General features: G+C 61.2%; 1 protein-coding gene across 1 annotated transcript; it reads left to right on the forward strand.

Annotated features, from left to right (window-relative positions):
* The first annotated feature begins 1,328 nt into the window (after positions 1-1,328).
* LOC131564024 (glycine receptor subunit alpha-4-like) lies at positions 1,329-11,185 on the forward strand. Its single transcript, XM_058814281.1, has 10 exons — positions 1,329-1,514; positions 3,919-4,052; positions 4,488-4,555; positions 5,228-5,451; positions 5,581-5,663; positions 5,854-5,994; positions 6,077-6,291; positions 6,524-6,673; positions 7,568-7,663; positions 10,311-11,185. The coding sequence occupies exons 1-10, from the start codon at positions 1,432-1,434 to the stop codon at positions 10,587-10,589; spliced, it is 1,473 nt and encodes a 490-aa protein (XP_058670264.1). The 5' UTR covers positions 1,329-1,431; the 3' UTR covers positions 10,590-11,185.
* Positions 11,186-16,202: the final 5,017 nt, after the last annotated feature.

Below are 16,202 nucleotides of genomic sequence, written 5' to 3' on the forward strand. Positions count from 1 at the left end.
CCCTGGGCTGGCTTCACACAGCCCTGATCCACACTGCCCTCCCAGCAAAGCCACTGGGAGCTCTCCAGGTCCTGTGCAGCCCCTCTCTTTCCCTGGGAGAGCAGGCACAGGGGACACCGTGCTCTCCTTCCCCGCTGAGCTCCTCCTCTGTGGGGCCCTGCAGCAATGGCTTTGTACAGCAGCTCCCAGCCATTACCAGACTGCAATTAATACAAACAAATGAGATCAGCCAGCCACAGCAGAGTGAACAGAAACCTGACTGACATATCTGCCAGGAATCATTTATTCTGCGCTTTTATCTTTTTAAAATACTATTTACTTCCTTGCAAATTAATCACGGATTGCCTTAGAGCAGAGGCGACTCTGCGGCTCGGGTGGCCTCAGGGGACAGGGCAAAGGGAGCCGAGCACCGAGTCCCGGCCCGGGCTGTGGTTATCAGGCAGCTCCCCTCCCTCTGCCTTGGCTGCCCTGTCCCCGGCAGCCGCGGCAGCTCCTGAATCACACAGACACGAGCGTCGGTGTTGTGCTCTCCGAGGAGCTCACCAGGACAGTCCTGTCCATCCGCTGAGCCCTGGGAAAGGCTCCCAGCAGGAGGGACCTGAGCTGCGGCCCCAAGACCGGGCACAAGGGTTTAGGGGCCCGGTTTACCCAGGCGCTACCCCCCCATCCGACGGGCAGTTCCTCTGGGACATCCCTCATCCCCGCACATCCCTGAGCCCGCACATCCCTCAGTCCCGCACATCCCTCATTCCCGCACATCCCCTGCACATCCCTCATCCCTGCACATCCCTCATCCCCGTACATCCTCCAGCCCCGCACATCCCTCATTCCCGCACATCCCTCAGCCCCGCACACCCCTGAGCCCGCACATCCCTCATCCCCGTACATCTCTCATCCCCCGCACATCCCTCAGCCCCGCACATCCCTCAGCCCCTACATTCCTCATTCCCCGTACATCCCTCAGCCCCACACGGGCTGCTCCCGGTACGGTTCTCTCCCTCCGAGCGTCCCTCGCACATCCCTCAGCCCCGGCGCATCCCGAGCCCGCTCCAGCCCCGAGCCCGGCGCGCCCCGAGACCCCCCAGCCCCCGCACCGGGAGCCCCCCGAGGGCCGCGGGCTGCGGGCCGGGGGCAGAGGGCCCCGAGGGGCCGGGGAGGAGGCGGGCACCGGGCCGGAGCCCCCCACCCACCGCCGCTCCCGCCTCCTCCCCGCCGCGGCGGGCGAAGCTCCGCCCGGCTCCCGGGGCCCGCAGCCGGCCGGCGCCCACCCCGCGGCGGGCGCCCGGACTATGAGGAGCGGGAGCGGGCGGAGGGCGGCGGCAGCGGCCCCGGTGCGGCCCCGGTGCGGCGGGAGCGGGAGCGGGGACGCCGCCGCCGCCGGCCGGGTCATGCCCGAGCGCCCGGGGCGGCGGGGCTGCGGGCTGCGGCGGGATGGGCGCGCTCCGGGCCGGTGCCCTCGCCTTCCTCCTCCTCCTCCTCCTCGGCTGCCTCCTGCCCCGGCGCGGCCCGCTCAGGTGAGCGCACGGCGCGGGTGCTCGGTGCTGCGCGGGGCTGCGGGACCCCGGCACCCCGACCCCGTCCATCCCCCGAGCCGCGATTCCCCCGGCACACGGGCATCACCCCCTCTCGGAGACAGAGCTCCTGCGGGACCTGGGCATCCCTTCAGACCCGGACCATCCCCGGACCCTTATCCCGACCCCCGATCCGGAGCGGGCTCCGCGGCCTGATGCCCCGGACAGAACGCTCCCCGCTCCTGTTTGAACCTCCCGCAAACCTGGCCTCCCTGCCCATTCCCGGGACCGTGACCCAGCACCCCGGGACCCAGCAGCCTTCCCCCCACAGTCCCCACCGCACACAGCCAGACCCTGCCTGTCCCCAGCCGCCCCCGAGGGCTCCCCGGGCCAGCGGGAGGGTCACCCACGGGAGAAAGGGAGAGCTGAGCCCGTGACAGCCCAGACAGCTCCTTCTCTGCCGCTGCAAAGCCCCCGGGATGTCCAGATCCTCTCCTGGCTCATGGGGTGTGGGGAAAGGAGAGCTCAGGGCAGACCCTGACCCAGACCCTGGCTCACTCGGGACAGTGGGTGGGTGCCCCAGGTCCCCTGGGTGCAGGAGCAACTCTTGGCCCACTTGGGTGGAAAATCTAAAGCCCTCAGGTCCCTTTTCCCATCTCTGTCCACCTTGGGTGTTATCTGTTATCTGGTCCACCTTGGGCGTTATCTGGGACGAGGTGGGATGCAGGGGAGAGGGGAAGGGAAGGGTTGGGGGCTGAGCCTGATCCCAGTCCCCCTCCCAGCACTCAGCCAGTGTGGCTGGAGGGGCACGGGGGGATTTGCAACATTCATGCCAGGGAGGGGTAACCCAGAATTGCTTCATGTGCAGAAACTGCCTGTCTCAGGGCAGCGTTTTTAGGCAGACATCAGCGTTTTCAGCCCTGCCATCCACGGGCTCCACAGCGGTGCTGAGTGAGCTCCAGGGCCCCGCGGTGCCCGGCCCGGGTCGGGGCAGAGCCCCCAGGGCAGGCAGCGCTCAAGGCAGGGGCTGTGCCCCAGGGCTGATTCCCCTGCCGGGGATGCCGTGGGAAGCGGCGGCACTCTGGGCGTTTTGGCATCCCCCACGCTGCTCTGAGCATCCCGGGGCTGCAGATCCGCTGTGCCTCTGTTATCTGAGCCTCCTCAAGGAGCTACCTGCCAAGGGAGCCCGGGAGCCTCCCTGCCACGTGCTGCAGGGGAGAGCCCTCACTGTCCTCTCCTGTGAGAGGACATGGCTCACGGCTCTGTGCCAGGCAGAAGCCTCACTTAACCCCTTGTTAGCCTGGTCCCTGGCAGCCCTCCTCCCAAAGGCACCACACCTTGCTCATGCAGCTCCTGGCGGGGAATTCCTCCCAGCCTTTTGCTCTTGATCAGGATGAATCTCAGCTACTCTCTGCTCCCCTTCTCCAATTAAAGGAAAACCTGCCCCACTGGAACACTTTGGTTGTGGCCATTTCTAGCTGGTAAGGTGCACATAAACCCCTTTAGGATGAATCTCACCCCTTTAAAAAGAGGTAGGAAGAAGGATCACAGGGTTCCCAGCGTCATCCTCTTCTTGCAGTGCTGGGGCTGTAGCTCCAAGCAGGAGTGAGATCCACCTGGGCACAGACCTGGTGGAGTTATAAGCATCATGCAGCAGCACCAGCAGCATGCTCAAAGCTTCTTTTGTGTCCAGAGATGTCTGGCTAACTCCTCTCCATCACAGCCACATGCCTGGCAATGTGGTGAGTGAACATCTCTCGCATTGTTCCTTGAAATTATCATTATAGACTGACGGCAGGAGAGAAGATGGCAGGCTAAGATGCATTCACAAAAATATCCCCTCCAGAGTCAGTTTAAATAAATCTCCATCGTCACTCAGAGCGCTGTGTGGGAGAGCTCATCCCCATGGCTCGTGTGGAGGTGGGCTCTGCTGCTCCTCTCTTGCCACATCTCCCTGGCCCCTGGCAGGCTGTCAGAACCCAGCTGGACACTCCTCACTCAGGCAGGGCCGTTGTGTCCTCCAGCCCCCCATGACAGGCACTGTGTGATTGTTTGCTCAGCAACTCAAGCTGAGCTGTAGGTGGAACCTGAGAAGGAGCTGCCCTGCTTTCCCTCCAGCACTGGCTGTGCCCTGTCCCCACCACAGCCCTGGAGCCAGGAGACAGCAGCCCCCCACCCCATGCCAAGGGATGTGGTGGAGCAGGGACAGGCAAAATGTGGGCATGTGACACTCAGGCTGCTGCAGGTGAGGGGAAAGGCCACCAGGAGCCCAGCAGAAGGAAGGGATCCCCCACCATGCTGATCGGGCACTGGAGTGGATGCAGCCCTGGCAGCTGAGTGTCCCCAGGGGAGCCCAAAATGTGCCTGCAAAGCCCTGGCAGCAGCTGACCTGCCCCCTGCCCCACAGGCTGGTCTCAGGGCGGGAGGAGATTAAAGCTGGCTCCCGAGGCTCAGCCCAGCCCATGTCACCCTCTGATTTCCTGGACAAGCTCATGGGACGAACCTCAGGGTACGACGCCCGCATTCGACCCAACTTCAAAGGTAAGAGGGGGGATGTGAGGGCTCCAAACCTGGCAGGTCCTGGCAGCTCATGGCTGCCCAAACCCAGGGGCTTTGGGGCAGGAGCCTGCCCCACATCCCTGTCCCAACACCCTGCCCAGAGTCCCGGCTGTGCTGCCAGCCCTGTGTGCTCGCTTGGCCGGCAGCATGGGCGTGCTGGGGTCACCCCAGCCCCGGGGGTGGCCCCACAGGAGGGGATGCCTGTGTGCCTTCAGGGTGTCCCCAGGGACGGCCCCAGCAGAGGGGATGCCTGTGTGCCTTCAGGAGCGGTGTCCCCGGTGTCCCCAGGGGTGGCCCCAGCAGAGGGGACGCCTGTGTGCCAGGCGCACAGAGGCACGCAGCAGGAGCGGTGTCCCCGCGTGTGCCCGCACGTGTCTCAGCAGCCAGCAGCAAGAGGAGGCTCACGCTGTTTTCCAGGTCCGCCTGTCAACGTGACGTGCAACATCTTCATCAACAGCTTTGGCTCCGTCACTGAGACCACCATGGTGAGCGTTTGGGCAGCCTCTCCCAGGGCCTCAGGGCTGGCAGGGGCTGTGCTGGGGAGGGTGTGGGTCCCCCTGCCCATGGCTGTGCTTACAGGGCTCCTGTGACCCCTTCTGGCACCACACTGGGGACAGGCAAAGCCATAGCACGTGCCTGTGGCTTTCCTGGGGTCAGCTAACACAAGCTTGGCTATGTGGGTCACATTCCCTGTGCCTGAGCTGGAAGAAAGAGCCCCCCAAAGGGTCACAGTGGGGCAGATGGATGTAACCCCCTGCCATCCTGAACCTCCTTGGGTGCATGAGGAACACATCAGAGGAAGTCCCAAGGCAAAAAATTTCCTATTTGTGCTTCTGCAAAAGCCTTAATACTATCAAGAGTCCCACAGAGCCATGTGCAGAATGCTGCAGGCAGCAGTTACTGGTCTTCCACCTCCTCCTCCTTCTCTCAGCTGCTGTGGCCTTGGCTTTTTAATTTCCCCTGGCTGCCAGCAGCATGGGAAGGCTCCTGAGCTGCCCCTGCTCCCTGCTTTATTAGTGGCAGGCACGCAGCAACAGCAGGGCTGAGCCTCAATGGAAGCAGCCCCTTCCATCCCCTCCTCCATCCCTTCCTCCTCCTCCTCCTCCTCCTCCCTGGGCACCGGGGGTGCTGTCACTGACTGGTGCCCCCTGTGCCAGGACTACCGGGTGAACGTGTTCCTGCGGCAGCAGTGGAACGATCCCCGCCTGGCCTACCGGGAGTACCCCGACGACTCCCTCGACCTTGACCCCTCCATGCTCGACTCCATCTGGAAGCCAGACTTGTTCTTTGCCAACGAGAAAGGGGCCAATTTCCACGAGGTCACCACTGACAACAAGCTCCTGCGCATCTTCAAGAATGGCAACGTGCTCTACAGCATTAGGTAGAACCTTCCCCTCTGGTGCAGTGCCTGACTGGGGAGGCAAAGCTTTCCCCTGGCCTTCCATGTGGTGACTTTTCCCCAACGACTGCCCCAGCTCCAACAACTCCCTCCTTTTCTCTGCCTCCTCAGGCTGACCCTGATCCTGTCCTGCCCCATGGACCTCAAGAACTTCCCCATGGACATCCAGACATGCACCATGCAGCTGGAGAGTTGTGAGTACCTTGGGGGGGTTCAAACTGTGCTTCATTTCCCTCTTCCCATCCCATGCCCTCCCATTCCATGCCATCCCAAAAGCTGGCAGCTCACTTTTTCTGAGGGACATGAGCAGGAAAAAGCAGTTGTTCAGGGTGGGGTTGAACGGGGTCCATGTCCCCATCCCATGGCTCCCTACATCCCCTCCAGTTGGCTACACTATGAACGACCTCATCTTCGAGTGGCTGGAGGAGCAGGAGGCCGTGCAGGTGGCAGAGGGCTTGACACTCCCACAGTTCATCCTCAGGGATGAGAAGGACCTGGGCTATTGCACCAAGTACTACAACACAGGTGAGCCCCCCAGGGACCTGCTGCCACCCCCTCCCATGGCCCAGGGGTCCCTCTCGCCCACTGGGGCCCTCTTTCCCTGCAGGCAAGTTCACCTGCATCGAGGTGAAGTTCCACCTGGAGAGGCAGATGGGTTACTACCTGATCCAGATGTACATCCCCAGCCTACTCATCGTCATCCTCTCCTGGGTCTCCTTCTGGATCAACATGGATGCGGCGCCGGCCCGGGTGGGCTTGGGCATCACCACGGTGCTCACCATGACCACGCAGAGCGCCGGCTCCCGCGCCTCCCTGCCCAAGGTCAGTGCTGCTGCCTGCTGGGCACCGCCCCAGGGCCAGGGCCAGGGGCAGCCTTTCCCTGGCAATGCCTTGGCTTTGGAGCCTCATCAGCTGGGGCACCACACGGCTGAGGGGTAACGCTGGCTGCTCTGGCCCGTGTGCCCAGGCTGAGAGGGCTCCCAGCCTCCTGGCAGTGGGGGGGATGAGCAAGGTGGGGGGCAGTGGGTCCCTGAGCCCCCTGTCACCCCGGCAGGTGTCCTATGTGAAGGCCATTGACATCTGGATGGCCGTGTGCCTGCTCTTCGTCTTCGCCGCCCTGCTGGAGTACGCGGCCGTCAACTTTGTGTCGCGCCAGCACAAGGAGTTCATGCGCCTGCGCCGCCGCCAGCGACGGCAGAGGATGGTGAGTGTCCCCCTCTCTGACATCTGCTCCTCCTCAGCCCCTGAGGGGACAGCCCAGGGCTGCAGGGACAGTTTGTCAGCAGCCCCCAGGGCAGGGCTGTGTTCCATAGCCACAGATGGCTCCTCTGGCACCCCGGGGACCCACGGGCACTGCAGCACAGGGCTCGGCACCCATGGCCCTGCTTAGGGTGCTGTCCTTCTCCTGCTGGGACATCCTCGGGCTCTGCTTCCTCTAAAAATGCAGAAAAATAAGCAGTGAGGATGGGGGAAACCAGCCTTTCCCCTTACATGCAGCCCCAAACCTGGGCTCCTTAGCGTGACAGGGACTCACTGCTGTGTCAGGGAGAAAAATGTAGAAAAATAAGCAGTGAGGATGGGGGAAACCAGCCTTTCCCCTTACATGCAGCCCCAAACCTGGGCTCCTTAGTGGTGACAGGGACTCACTGCTGTGTCAGGGAGGGACCTGGTGGCACCCAGGGACAGGTGTGGGCTGCAGATGGGAGCGCAGCAGGATCTGCAGAGGCAGGATCCCTCACTCATGGAAATAGTTCTCCCCTCTGTCAGCCCACCAACACAGGCATCAGGCCTGCAAGAAGCTTGGGGTAGGGATGTGGCTGCCCCACTCTCATTTTAAACAGCCTGTGAGGCACCAGATCTCCATGGAAGACACGAGTACACACACACAAACATTCACACACACAGCATCCCATGCAAGCAAATCCCTTCAGCACGTGCTGAAGACAGATCCCAGTGCCAGGGCACACTGGGGGGGCTCATTCCCCCACACACAGAGCCCCCATCTCCCCCCACCACCCCCACCCCAGCACCCAGAGCCGCTGCCCCGGGTCACCCGCTGTCCTGTTTCTGTTTGGTGCGCACTGCTGGATGCCACAAGGGCCTGAGCAGCGGCACGGCCAGCCTGGAGTCCCTGCGGCAGCCGAGCAGCCGGCGCAGCAGCGAGCACACCTACGCGACGCTCTGCAGCTCCCGGGTAAAGCACGACCCTGCGGCAGCCCCCGTGCTTCCCCAGCCAGCCTCACCCTCCCCTCCCCACAGGGAGACCCCAGGAGCAGCCCTGGGGGCAGCAAGGAGCTGTGGAAGAAGCAGGATAGTGATTAGCACAGAGTATGTGGCTGATGGGTGAGGGTTTGGGCAGCCTCTCCCAGAGCCTCAGGGCTGGCAGGGGCTGTGCTGGGAGCGTGGGGGTCCCCAGTGCTCATGGCTGCGCTTACAGGGCTCCTGTGACCCCTTCTGGCACCACACTGGGGACAGGCAAAGCCATAGCACGTGCCTGTGGCTTTCCTGGGGTCAGCTAACACAAGCCTGGCTATGTGGGTCACATTCCCTGGGCTCAAATGTGTTGGGAGAGTGATGGTAATGGAGCAGATTTCCCTGTGGAACCCTCACTCCATGCCTTGGGGTCCCCTTTGGTAAAGCAGCACCAGCAGAGTCCCCTTTGCTGAGGGTGAGTGGTGCTGAGGGTGACTGAGCCCAGCTCCCCAGCCATGCCCACACCTCTGGCAGGGTGAGGGCTCTGCCTCCCGGCAGCAGGTTCCAGGCACTCCCTGCTCTGTTGGTTCCTCACAGCCCCATCGCCCACCAAGGGCCTTCTGAGGCAGGGAGGAGAGAAAGCAAGCTGCACCCACACTGGTTTGGGGCTGGGGTTGTTCTTTAGGTGGGACAAACGAAGCTTCCCCAGGTCTTGCTGCTGTCCCCACCCCAAACTGAGAGAGGACAGCGGCCTGCAGTCCCTCCTGCACAGGCAGCTGCTCAGGGCACATGAGCACTTTGAGGCACAGGGAGAAGTGTGGGGCAGGGCAAGCTCCCAGGGTGTTGGGGAGATGCAGGGGGTCAACCACAGCTCCAGGGAGGAGATCAGGCTCGGTCACCCTCGCCTCCTCTACACCACCAGCAGCCCTTGGATGCCAGGAAAGGCATCTTTGCACCCTGCTTTTCACAGATGACTCCTGGAGAGCAGCACCCAGCCAGGGCAGGGAGGGGGAGGCTCCGTGCAACCCGAGAACCGTGTGCTGGCTTAGAACAGACCAAAGTGAGGTTGCAGAGCTCCCTGGGGTGCTGCTGGCACAGCACTGGATGCAGCCAGGAGCACCTCGGAGTGCTGCTCAGTCAGAGATGGGAGCAGAGCCCTGCTACCCACAGCTCCTGTGCCTGAGAAAGCACAGCCCGGGTCTCACAGCCTGAGGGCAAATCCCTCCCACAGACCACCCAAATCCAGGCTCAGGAACTCTGGGCTGGGGGAGCAGCTGCTGGTCCCCAGAGCACACAGAGCACCCAGGTCCCCCCATCCAGAGGGGCTGCAGGCACTCAGCCTGAGGCAGGGAAATAAAACTGTCCTGCAAATGAGAACTGACCTCAGCAATCTGAGCCACTGCTGCTCTTCCCACTGTAAAATCTTGCTTAGCCTGTGGATTGCTGAGTTAAATAAAGATGCCAGGGTACAAACTCTCTGCATGAGAGCCCCCGTGCCGGCCGAGTGCCTGCAGGGGCTGACCTCAGCAGGCAGCCCCTGTGTCCTGGAGGGCAGTGCTGGCCAGAGATGATGTTTGGGGTCCCAAACAGCACCCAGACACAAAGTGAGGCACTGACTGCAGCAGGTTTTGGAAGAAAGGACCCACCACAGCCAGATACAGCACCACAAAGGCAGAGGGGAGCTGAGCTGAGCCACAGAGACCAAATGAGTCCAGGGGCTCAGCAAAAAGCCAGATGTGCAGCCTGTGCTTGCACATGCCCGTCCCTCATCACATCTCTGCACGCATAACCCTCTCCAAGGCTAAAACAAGGCAAGTGGCTCGCAGTGCACAGCTGTCGATGGGGAGGAGGGCAGGCACTGCTGGCCAACCCCTGAGGCACCCAATCGGTGCCCTGAACAATGGCAGTGGGCTGCAGCCAGAGACCCTCACGGCAGTTCTGCACCCTTGATCACGAACATGCAACTCCATGGGCACGTTGCCCCCTCTGCAGCCCTCTGCCAGCCAGGGGAGAGAGAGGGTGAGCAAGGGCAGAGAGACCTGCAGAGTCCAGCTCTCTCAGCCTCCCTCCTCTGCTGCCCCAGGCAATCTCTGCCAAGCAGCCATGGGGAAAAATGAGGGCTTGGGTTCTTGGAGGGACTGGGGTGCCCTGCAAGCCCTGGTGGTAGCCAGGTTCCTGCATCCCCGCCCTGCTCTGCCCCAGCAAGCTGCCTGTCCCCTCCTATTCACCATCACACCCACATTTCGACCGCACAGCAAACACAGCACACTCACAGCAGTGCCTGCACACCTCAGCTCCCTGCACCCAATGCACCCTGCACCCCTATGTGTCCCCTTCCAGCAGTTCACCTCCCATCCCTCTGGCTGCCAGAGCTGGGAGGAAGCTGGGGGGATGTGAGGGTCGGGCTGCCTTTGGATACACCCCGAAACACGTGCTGGATGAGAAGGCAGGAGCTCAGTGCTCACCCCTGCCCTGTGCACAGACAGCACTGGGAGCTCCTGCCTGCATGGCTGGGCTGTGTGACAGAGCTCCCAGCCTGGCACAGCACCCAGCACCCAGCACCCAGCACCAGGGGTGTGCAGGACGTGCAACCTCCCCCTGCAGCACCAGCACCACCGTGCCCTGCCTGACCGCCTTTCCTTCGGCAGGAGGAAGAGCTGAGCCGCGAGAGCCGCTTCTACCTGCGGGGCTACGGGCTGGGCCCCTGCCTGCAGCCCAAGGAGGGGGCTGGGGAGGGCCCCGGAGCGTTCAGCCCCCCGGCCGTGCTGCGGGAAGGGGAGAGCCTCCGCAGGCGCTACCTGGACCGCGCCAAGCGCATCGACACCGTCTCCAGAGCCGTCTTCCCCTTCACCTTCCTGCTCTTCAACATCTTCTACTGGGTGGTTTACAAAGTGCTGCGCTCAGAGGACATCCACATGGTGCCCTGAGGCTGGAAAAGTAGGACTGACTGCCTCTTGGTGTCACCCCCACAGTGTGCTCAGGTGCCACAGGCTCAGCCAGAACTGCATTTCCCTCTGTCCCGCAGCGGTGGCACAGCTGGGCTGGGCTTCAGAGCCTGGACGTGTGGCAGTCCCTGTGCCACACTGGATTTTGTGGCACAAACTGGGGGGATCAACAATCACAGGTCCCCATGGTCAGCTGGAGAGAGGAACCCCTCCTGCTTCCTGCATGGTGTCACCCCAGGTACCCCGGGATGCTGTACTGTCAGGGAACAGGGGAACAACCATACCCCAGGAATGCTGTGCTGCTGGGGGAACACTGGGTAGCCAGGGGCACAGGAGAGCCCTGGGTACTTTGGCACAGCCAGTGGCCAGAAAACATCACCTACCCAAAAAATATCCTCTCCCTTTTCCATACCTACCATGTTAGGCTGCTGCTTCTCCAGCCTTCATCACTGAGTTGTGGACCAGTGATCAGGCTGCAATTCTCTGCTCTGGCCTGGAGCTTGCTTGCAGGAAAGAGCAGGCAGCAGCCCTGCCTGCACCTGGACTGTGCAGGATGCTGGCTGTGGCCCCATAGCCCCTGCCCAGCAATGCAGCCCCAGCCAGCTCCAACACACAGCACAGCAGCAGGCTGGGGATGCTGCCCTCCCTGCAGAGCTCAGAACTGCCCGTGGTGCCCAGGGCTGCAGGATTGTGGCAGGGACAGTGGGCAGGAGGCTCTGTTTGCTCCAAGGAAATGCCAGCCCTGAGCAGGCAGCAGGCAAGCTCAGTCCTGCTGAAGGGGCCCAGATGGCCACTGCAGTTACAGATGGGAGTCACTTGGCACTGGGGAGATGGCACTGCATTATCAGCAGGGTAGGGCCCACAGCCTGTCTTCCAAGGGAGATTTTGGGATGAAAGCAGTGGGGAAAGCTTGGCCAATCCTTTTGGAGGAGCAGAGTGAGTGGTGGCATCCCCAGACTGCTGCATTCCCACAGCACCACGGTGCCAGAAGAGAGATGGAGGTGAAAATTGCCCCATTCCTCAGCCCAGCATCTGAGTGCAGCATCCCCTGGGCAGGCTCATCCTTAATGTTCCTCCCTGGAGAGGAGAGAAACTGGAACCCCAACAGGACAAGCTCGGCAAGGCTTCCAGCCCTTCAGATCTGGATACCCTCCATGCTTTGCAGGAAATAAATGCAGCAGGTGATGCTTAAGTCCTCCAGAGAGGAGTGTGGTGATGCTCTCCTTTCCCTCTGCCCTCAGGAGGTTGCAGCCCAGCAGCCCCCACGGCCATGGGTGCAGGAGAGGGCCCAGAGTCTTCCAGGCTGGGCAGGATGGAAATAGGACTCACCCCTTTCCTTGAGAGCTGTGGTGGCCCCATGGCACAGTGAGTGCTCCAGTGACCCACCTGCCATGGCAGGGGGACATGGCCAGGAGGCCAGCACTGCCTTCTGACACCAGACCCAGGCAGAACCCCCTGCCATGATCCCTGGCCTGGCTCCTCAGGCACCACTCATCCCCCTCTTCCTCGCAGGACTGACTGGCAGCACCATCCCCTGAGCCCCACAGAGTGCTCAGCCACATGCACCCATTCCACAGATGGGGCAAGCAGAGAACTGGCCCCAGGCCACCCCACGAGGGGACAGAGGGACCCACAAGGACAGGCTGAGCCAGCTCCATCCCATTGCCAGCCCCGTGCATGCCCCCCCTGCCATGGGGCTCCCTATGGGTTCCCACTGTGTGTCCAGGCCAGACTTGCTTTGGGGAGCCCCATTTGGAGGCACCCTGGGCTCCCCAGCACCCGAGGCAGTGCCAATCAGGGAGGTACCAGTGTCTGAGCAGCAGCCACAGGCACTGGGTGGCCATGCCAGCCTCCTGCAGTGGTGGGTTTTTAAACAGCATCGATCTTCCTACGCAAATAAACCTTTCTGGGATTTTCGTGCTGTGTGCTGGGGATTTGTCTCTGCCAAGAACACTGCAGCCAGCTCCCACTCACAGCGTGGGGAGGGGACAAGGGCACAATGCCCTGTGGGGACAGGAGTACTGACCCACCATTATACCCATACAGATATCATTACTCTGCACGGGTGATTTTTCTGACACAACTGATCACTGTCACATTTAACTCCCATGTGGGAGATGCCAGGAGTGCTGGGCAGGAGCCCCCTGCAAGCCGTCAGCCCCAAACCTCCTCACTTTCTGTCCCCACCCAGCTCTGTGGGTGCTCCCCACAGTCACCCCAGCCCTTTTCACCCACCTAGGCTTGGCCAGGGGACAGGAGCCAAGATGAGGCGGAGCTGGGGGGTCCCAGCTCTGTGGTGGAGCTCAGACACCCGAGCATGTGCAGCATCCCCAAGCAAACCTCCCTGCGTGGCCCCTCAGCCCCTTCACTCGGCTCCCTGGGCAGGAGCCAAGCTTACAGAGCTGCCAGCTGTCCTGGGGGGCTTACGCCAGCCCTGCAGTGCCACCCGGGGCCGGGGCTTTTGTCCCCAGCTGGTGCAGGGGTGGGCAGAGCCCGCAGCTGAGGGCTGAGCGCCCGAGCAAACATCAATCTCCCTCTGTGCTCCCGGCCAAGTCTCACAGAGCAGCTCTGTTGGTACCTCGCAGCCCCATCGCCCTTCTGGGGCAGGGAGGAGAGAAAGCAAGCTGCACCACGCTGCTTTGGGGCTGGGGTTGCTCTTTAGGTGGGACAAATGAAGCTTCCCCGGGGTCTTGCTGCTGTTCCCACCCCAAATTGAGAGAGGACACAGCCAAAGGGAGACCTGTGAGGTATTTCACATGAGTACGGTGTCCCAGTTCCTTCACTCCCTGCTCTGGAGTCAGGACATCACATCTGAGCACTCAGTGTCTGTTTGGAGACAAACAATGCAGTCAGCCCTGAGCCATTCAGCTCCAGGAATTACCAAAAAAAAAGAAAAATGTAAAAACCCAACACATCCCTCCCAAGCCAAAGCCCCCAGGTCCCAGGCACTGCTCGAGCAAGGGGAGCTCATTTCTGGCATCACACTTGGAAAGGCATAAGGGCAGCACCACCCCATGGCTCTGCAGGTATCTGTGGTTCAGTGTCCCTGGGGGCAGCTTCAGAGTCGGGAGCAGCACTCAGGCCCTGCCCTTGGTGCTCCCAGCAGCCCAGTTTGAACTGGGAGTCACTGGGACACCCTCACAGCTGCAGGGCTGCCACTGCCCTCCAGCACAAAGCTCCAGTGGGTGCCTCACATCTTGGGATGGGGGTTCTGAGCCCCATGTCCTCTCACAGCATGGCCAGGGACCAGCCCAGGTGGCTCAGCCCCTCAGCAAAGCCCACAGTCTTTGGACAGAATCAGTTTTTTATTTCCTGTTCAAGGCTGTTCATTGGTGGTGCACCCCAGTCACCACAGACAGCAGCTATGGGCACAGCACCAACAGCCATGGCCAAGTTAATTGCTGGTTTAAAAGGAAGTTAATGAAGTTAACACCAGGTTAATGGAACTCCCAGACAGCAAAATGAGCATCAGCAGCACCGGCAGCTTCCCAGCTCCTGCTTGCAGCAGGGCCAGGAGCACACACACACAGGTTGGGGACAGCTCAGCCCCTTGCCAGCCCCAAGGGACCATGTGGGGCCAAGGAAATGTGCCTTGGGCTGGGCACTGCAGTGACATGCCAGCCTGGCCCCTGCCCCACAACCACAGGCAGCCTGACCCTGCTGGCACTGAGCTCTGCTGCTGTCCCTGGCAGCATCAGGGTGTCAAACCTTCCCTTCCCCCCCTCTCCCTCACCAGGGCCTCTCCCCACATCCCCAGCCTAGAGCTCCTGTGGGGCAGCTCCAAGTGCCAGAGGTTCAGCAAAGCATCCTGTGCACAAAGCTGTGCCTGCAGGACAGCCTGTGCCAGCTGATCCCAGCCCCAAGGCCAGGGCAGTGCCAGGAACAGGTGACAGCTCTTCTGGGGCTCTGAGCAACCTTTGCACATGGCCTGAGCACAGAATTCTTTTAAAGAAAATAGAAAGCTCCAAAAATCACCCAGGCAGCCCTGAGCAGGCCAGGGCTGCCCCTTTACAAGGGGGAAAATGGACACAAGTGGGAAAATGGACACAAGAGGAAATCACCAGGAGCTGGACTGGCATTGTGCCCTGCTGGGATTGGCCATGCCACGGGCACAGGGCCGTAACAGGAACTCCATGGCACAGGAGCCTGCTGGCACAGGTGCAGGGTGCTCTGGCAGTGTGGCTGTGCCAGCACCCCAGCCTTCAGCACAGCCCTGCAAGAGCTGTCCCCCCAACAGAGCATCCCCTGCCACTCCAGCTGTGGCATCACACCACAGCCTGTCACCTCCAGCTGCTCTGAGGGGCTGCACCATGGCCCTGCCAAACTGTCACAGACACCTTTTATGAAAAATCCTTTCCTGGGGTTTTTTTTCTCCTGAGAATCTGAGAGGCCTCAGGAACAAAATGTAAACAATGGTTATCTGCTGCTGTGGAATGCAACAGGTGCATCTGTGATTGGTCTCATTGGTTGTTTCTAATTAATGGCCAACCACAGTCCAGCTATCCAGACTGTCTTAGTCAGCCACAAGCCTTTGTTATCATTCCTCTTCTATTCTATTCTTTCTGATGAAATCATTTCTTCTATTCTTTTAGTATAGTTTTAATATAATACATATCATAAAATAATAAATCAAGCTTTCTGAAACATGGAGTCAAGATTCTCATCTCTTCCCTCATCCTGGAACCCCTGTGAACACCAAACCCCACAGCACCACCCCACAGCACGGCTTGGGGACCAGCCTGCCCCACCCTCGGGACACCAGCCAGCACATGCAGCCCACACTGCACCCCAGAACTCCCATCCCAAGGGATGTGGGGTGCCAGGTTCTCCTGGGGACAGGCAGGACACCTGGGAAGCAGCAGTGAGGGAGCGCTGGGGCACAGAGAGCAGCAGGGATCAGCCCTGCAGCATCCAAGCTCTGGCAGTAGGGGATAACTGCCCAGCCCTGGAGAATCATTCAGCACAAGAGAAAACAAAGCCAGGAGGTTTTCCAGCCCCCAGAGTGTCTTGTTTTGCCCCACTTTGAGAGATCTCTGCGCTTCAGCTCCCCGAGGGACAGGGGGAGGACCCCAGCATGAAACAAGGAGTGATTATCAGCCCGCGGGCTCTGAGGAGCTTTTGTTCCCTGGCTGTGGCAGAGCAGGGATGGGAGGACACCTAGCGAGCTGCCTCGGTGGCACCCTGAGCTCTGTGCCCTGCTGTGCCCTGCTGTGCTCCCATCCTGCCCCTCCTCCTGCCCTGGTGGGACCCACAAGAGCTCCAGGGCTGGTCCAGGGGGAGACCTGGCTCCTCACATCCCATTTCCCACTGTGCCTTGGCAGCAGGAGCCTCCAGACTCCTTGACAGGCCACACGTGCTACCAAGGCTGCTCATGGCTGTGTCAGTCCTGCAAAAACAGGGATTGAATGCAGGGCTCAGCTCAGAGATGCTGGCTGGCACACAGGTGCCCTTTGCAGCTCTCTGGGTCCTGCTGACACCAGCACTGCCCCTTTCCAGAGGTTCTCATAGCAGTCACATGTAACTGGTGCAAATGGGGTGATGCCCAGTGACCATGACTTATTCTTGTGGCTGATCTTGTTAAAGAGAGACCAAAAC

The sequence above is a fragment of the Ammospiza caudacuta genome, chromosome 14 (assembly GCF_027887145.1).
Source record: "Ammospiza caudacuta isolate bAmmCau1 chromosome 14, bAmmCau1.pri, whole genome shotgun sequence".
Taxonomy (NCBI): Eukaryota; Metazoa; Chordata; class Aves; order Passeriformes; family Passerellidae; genus Ammospiza; species Ammospiza caudacuta.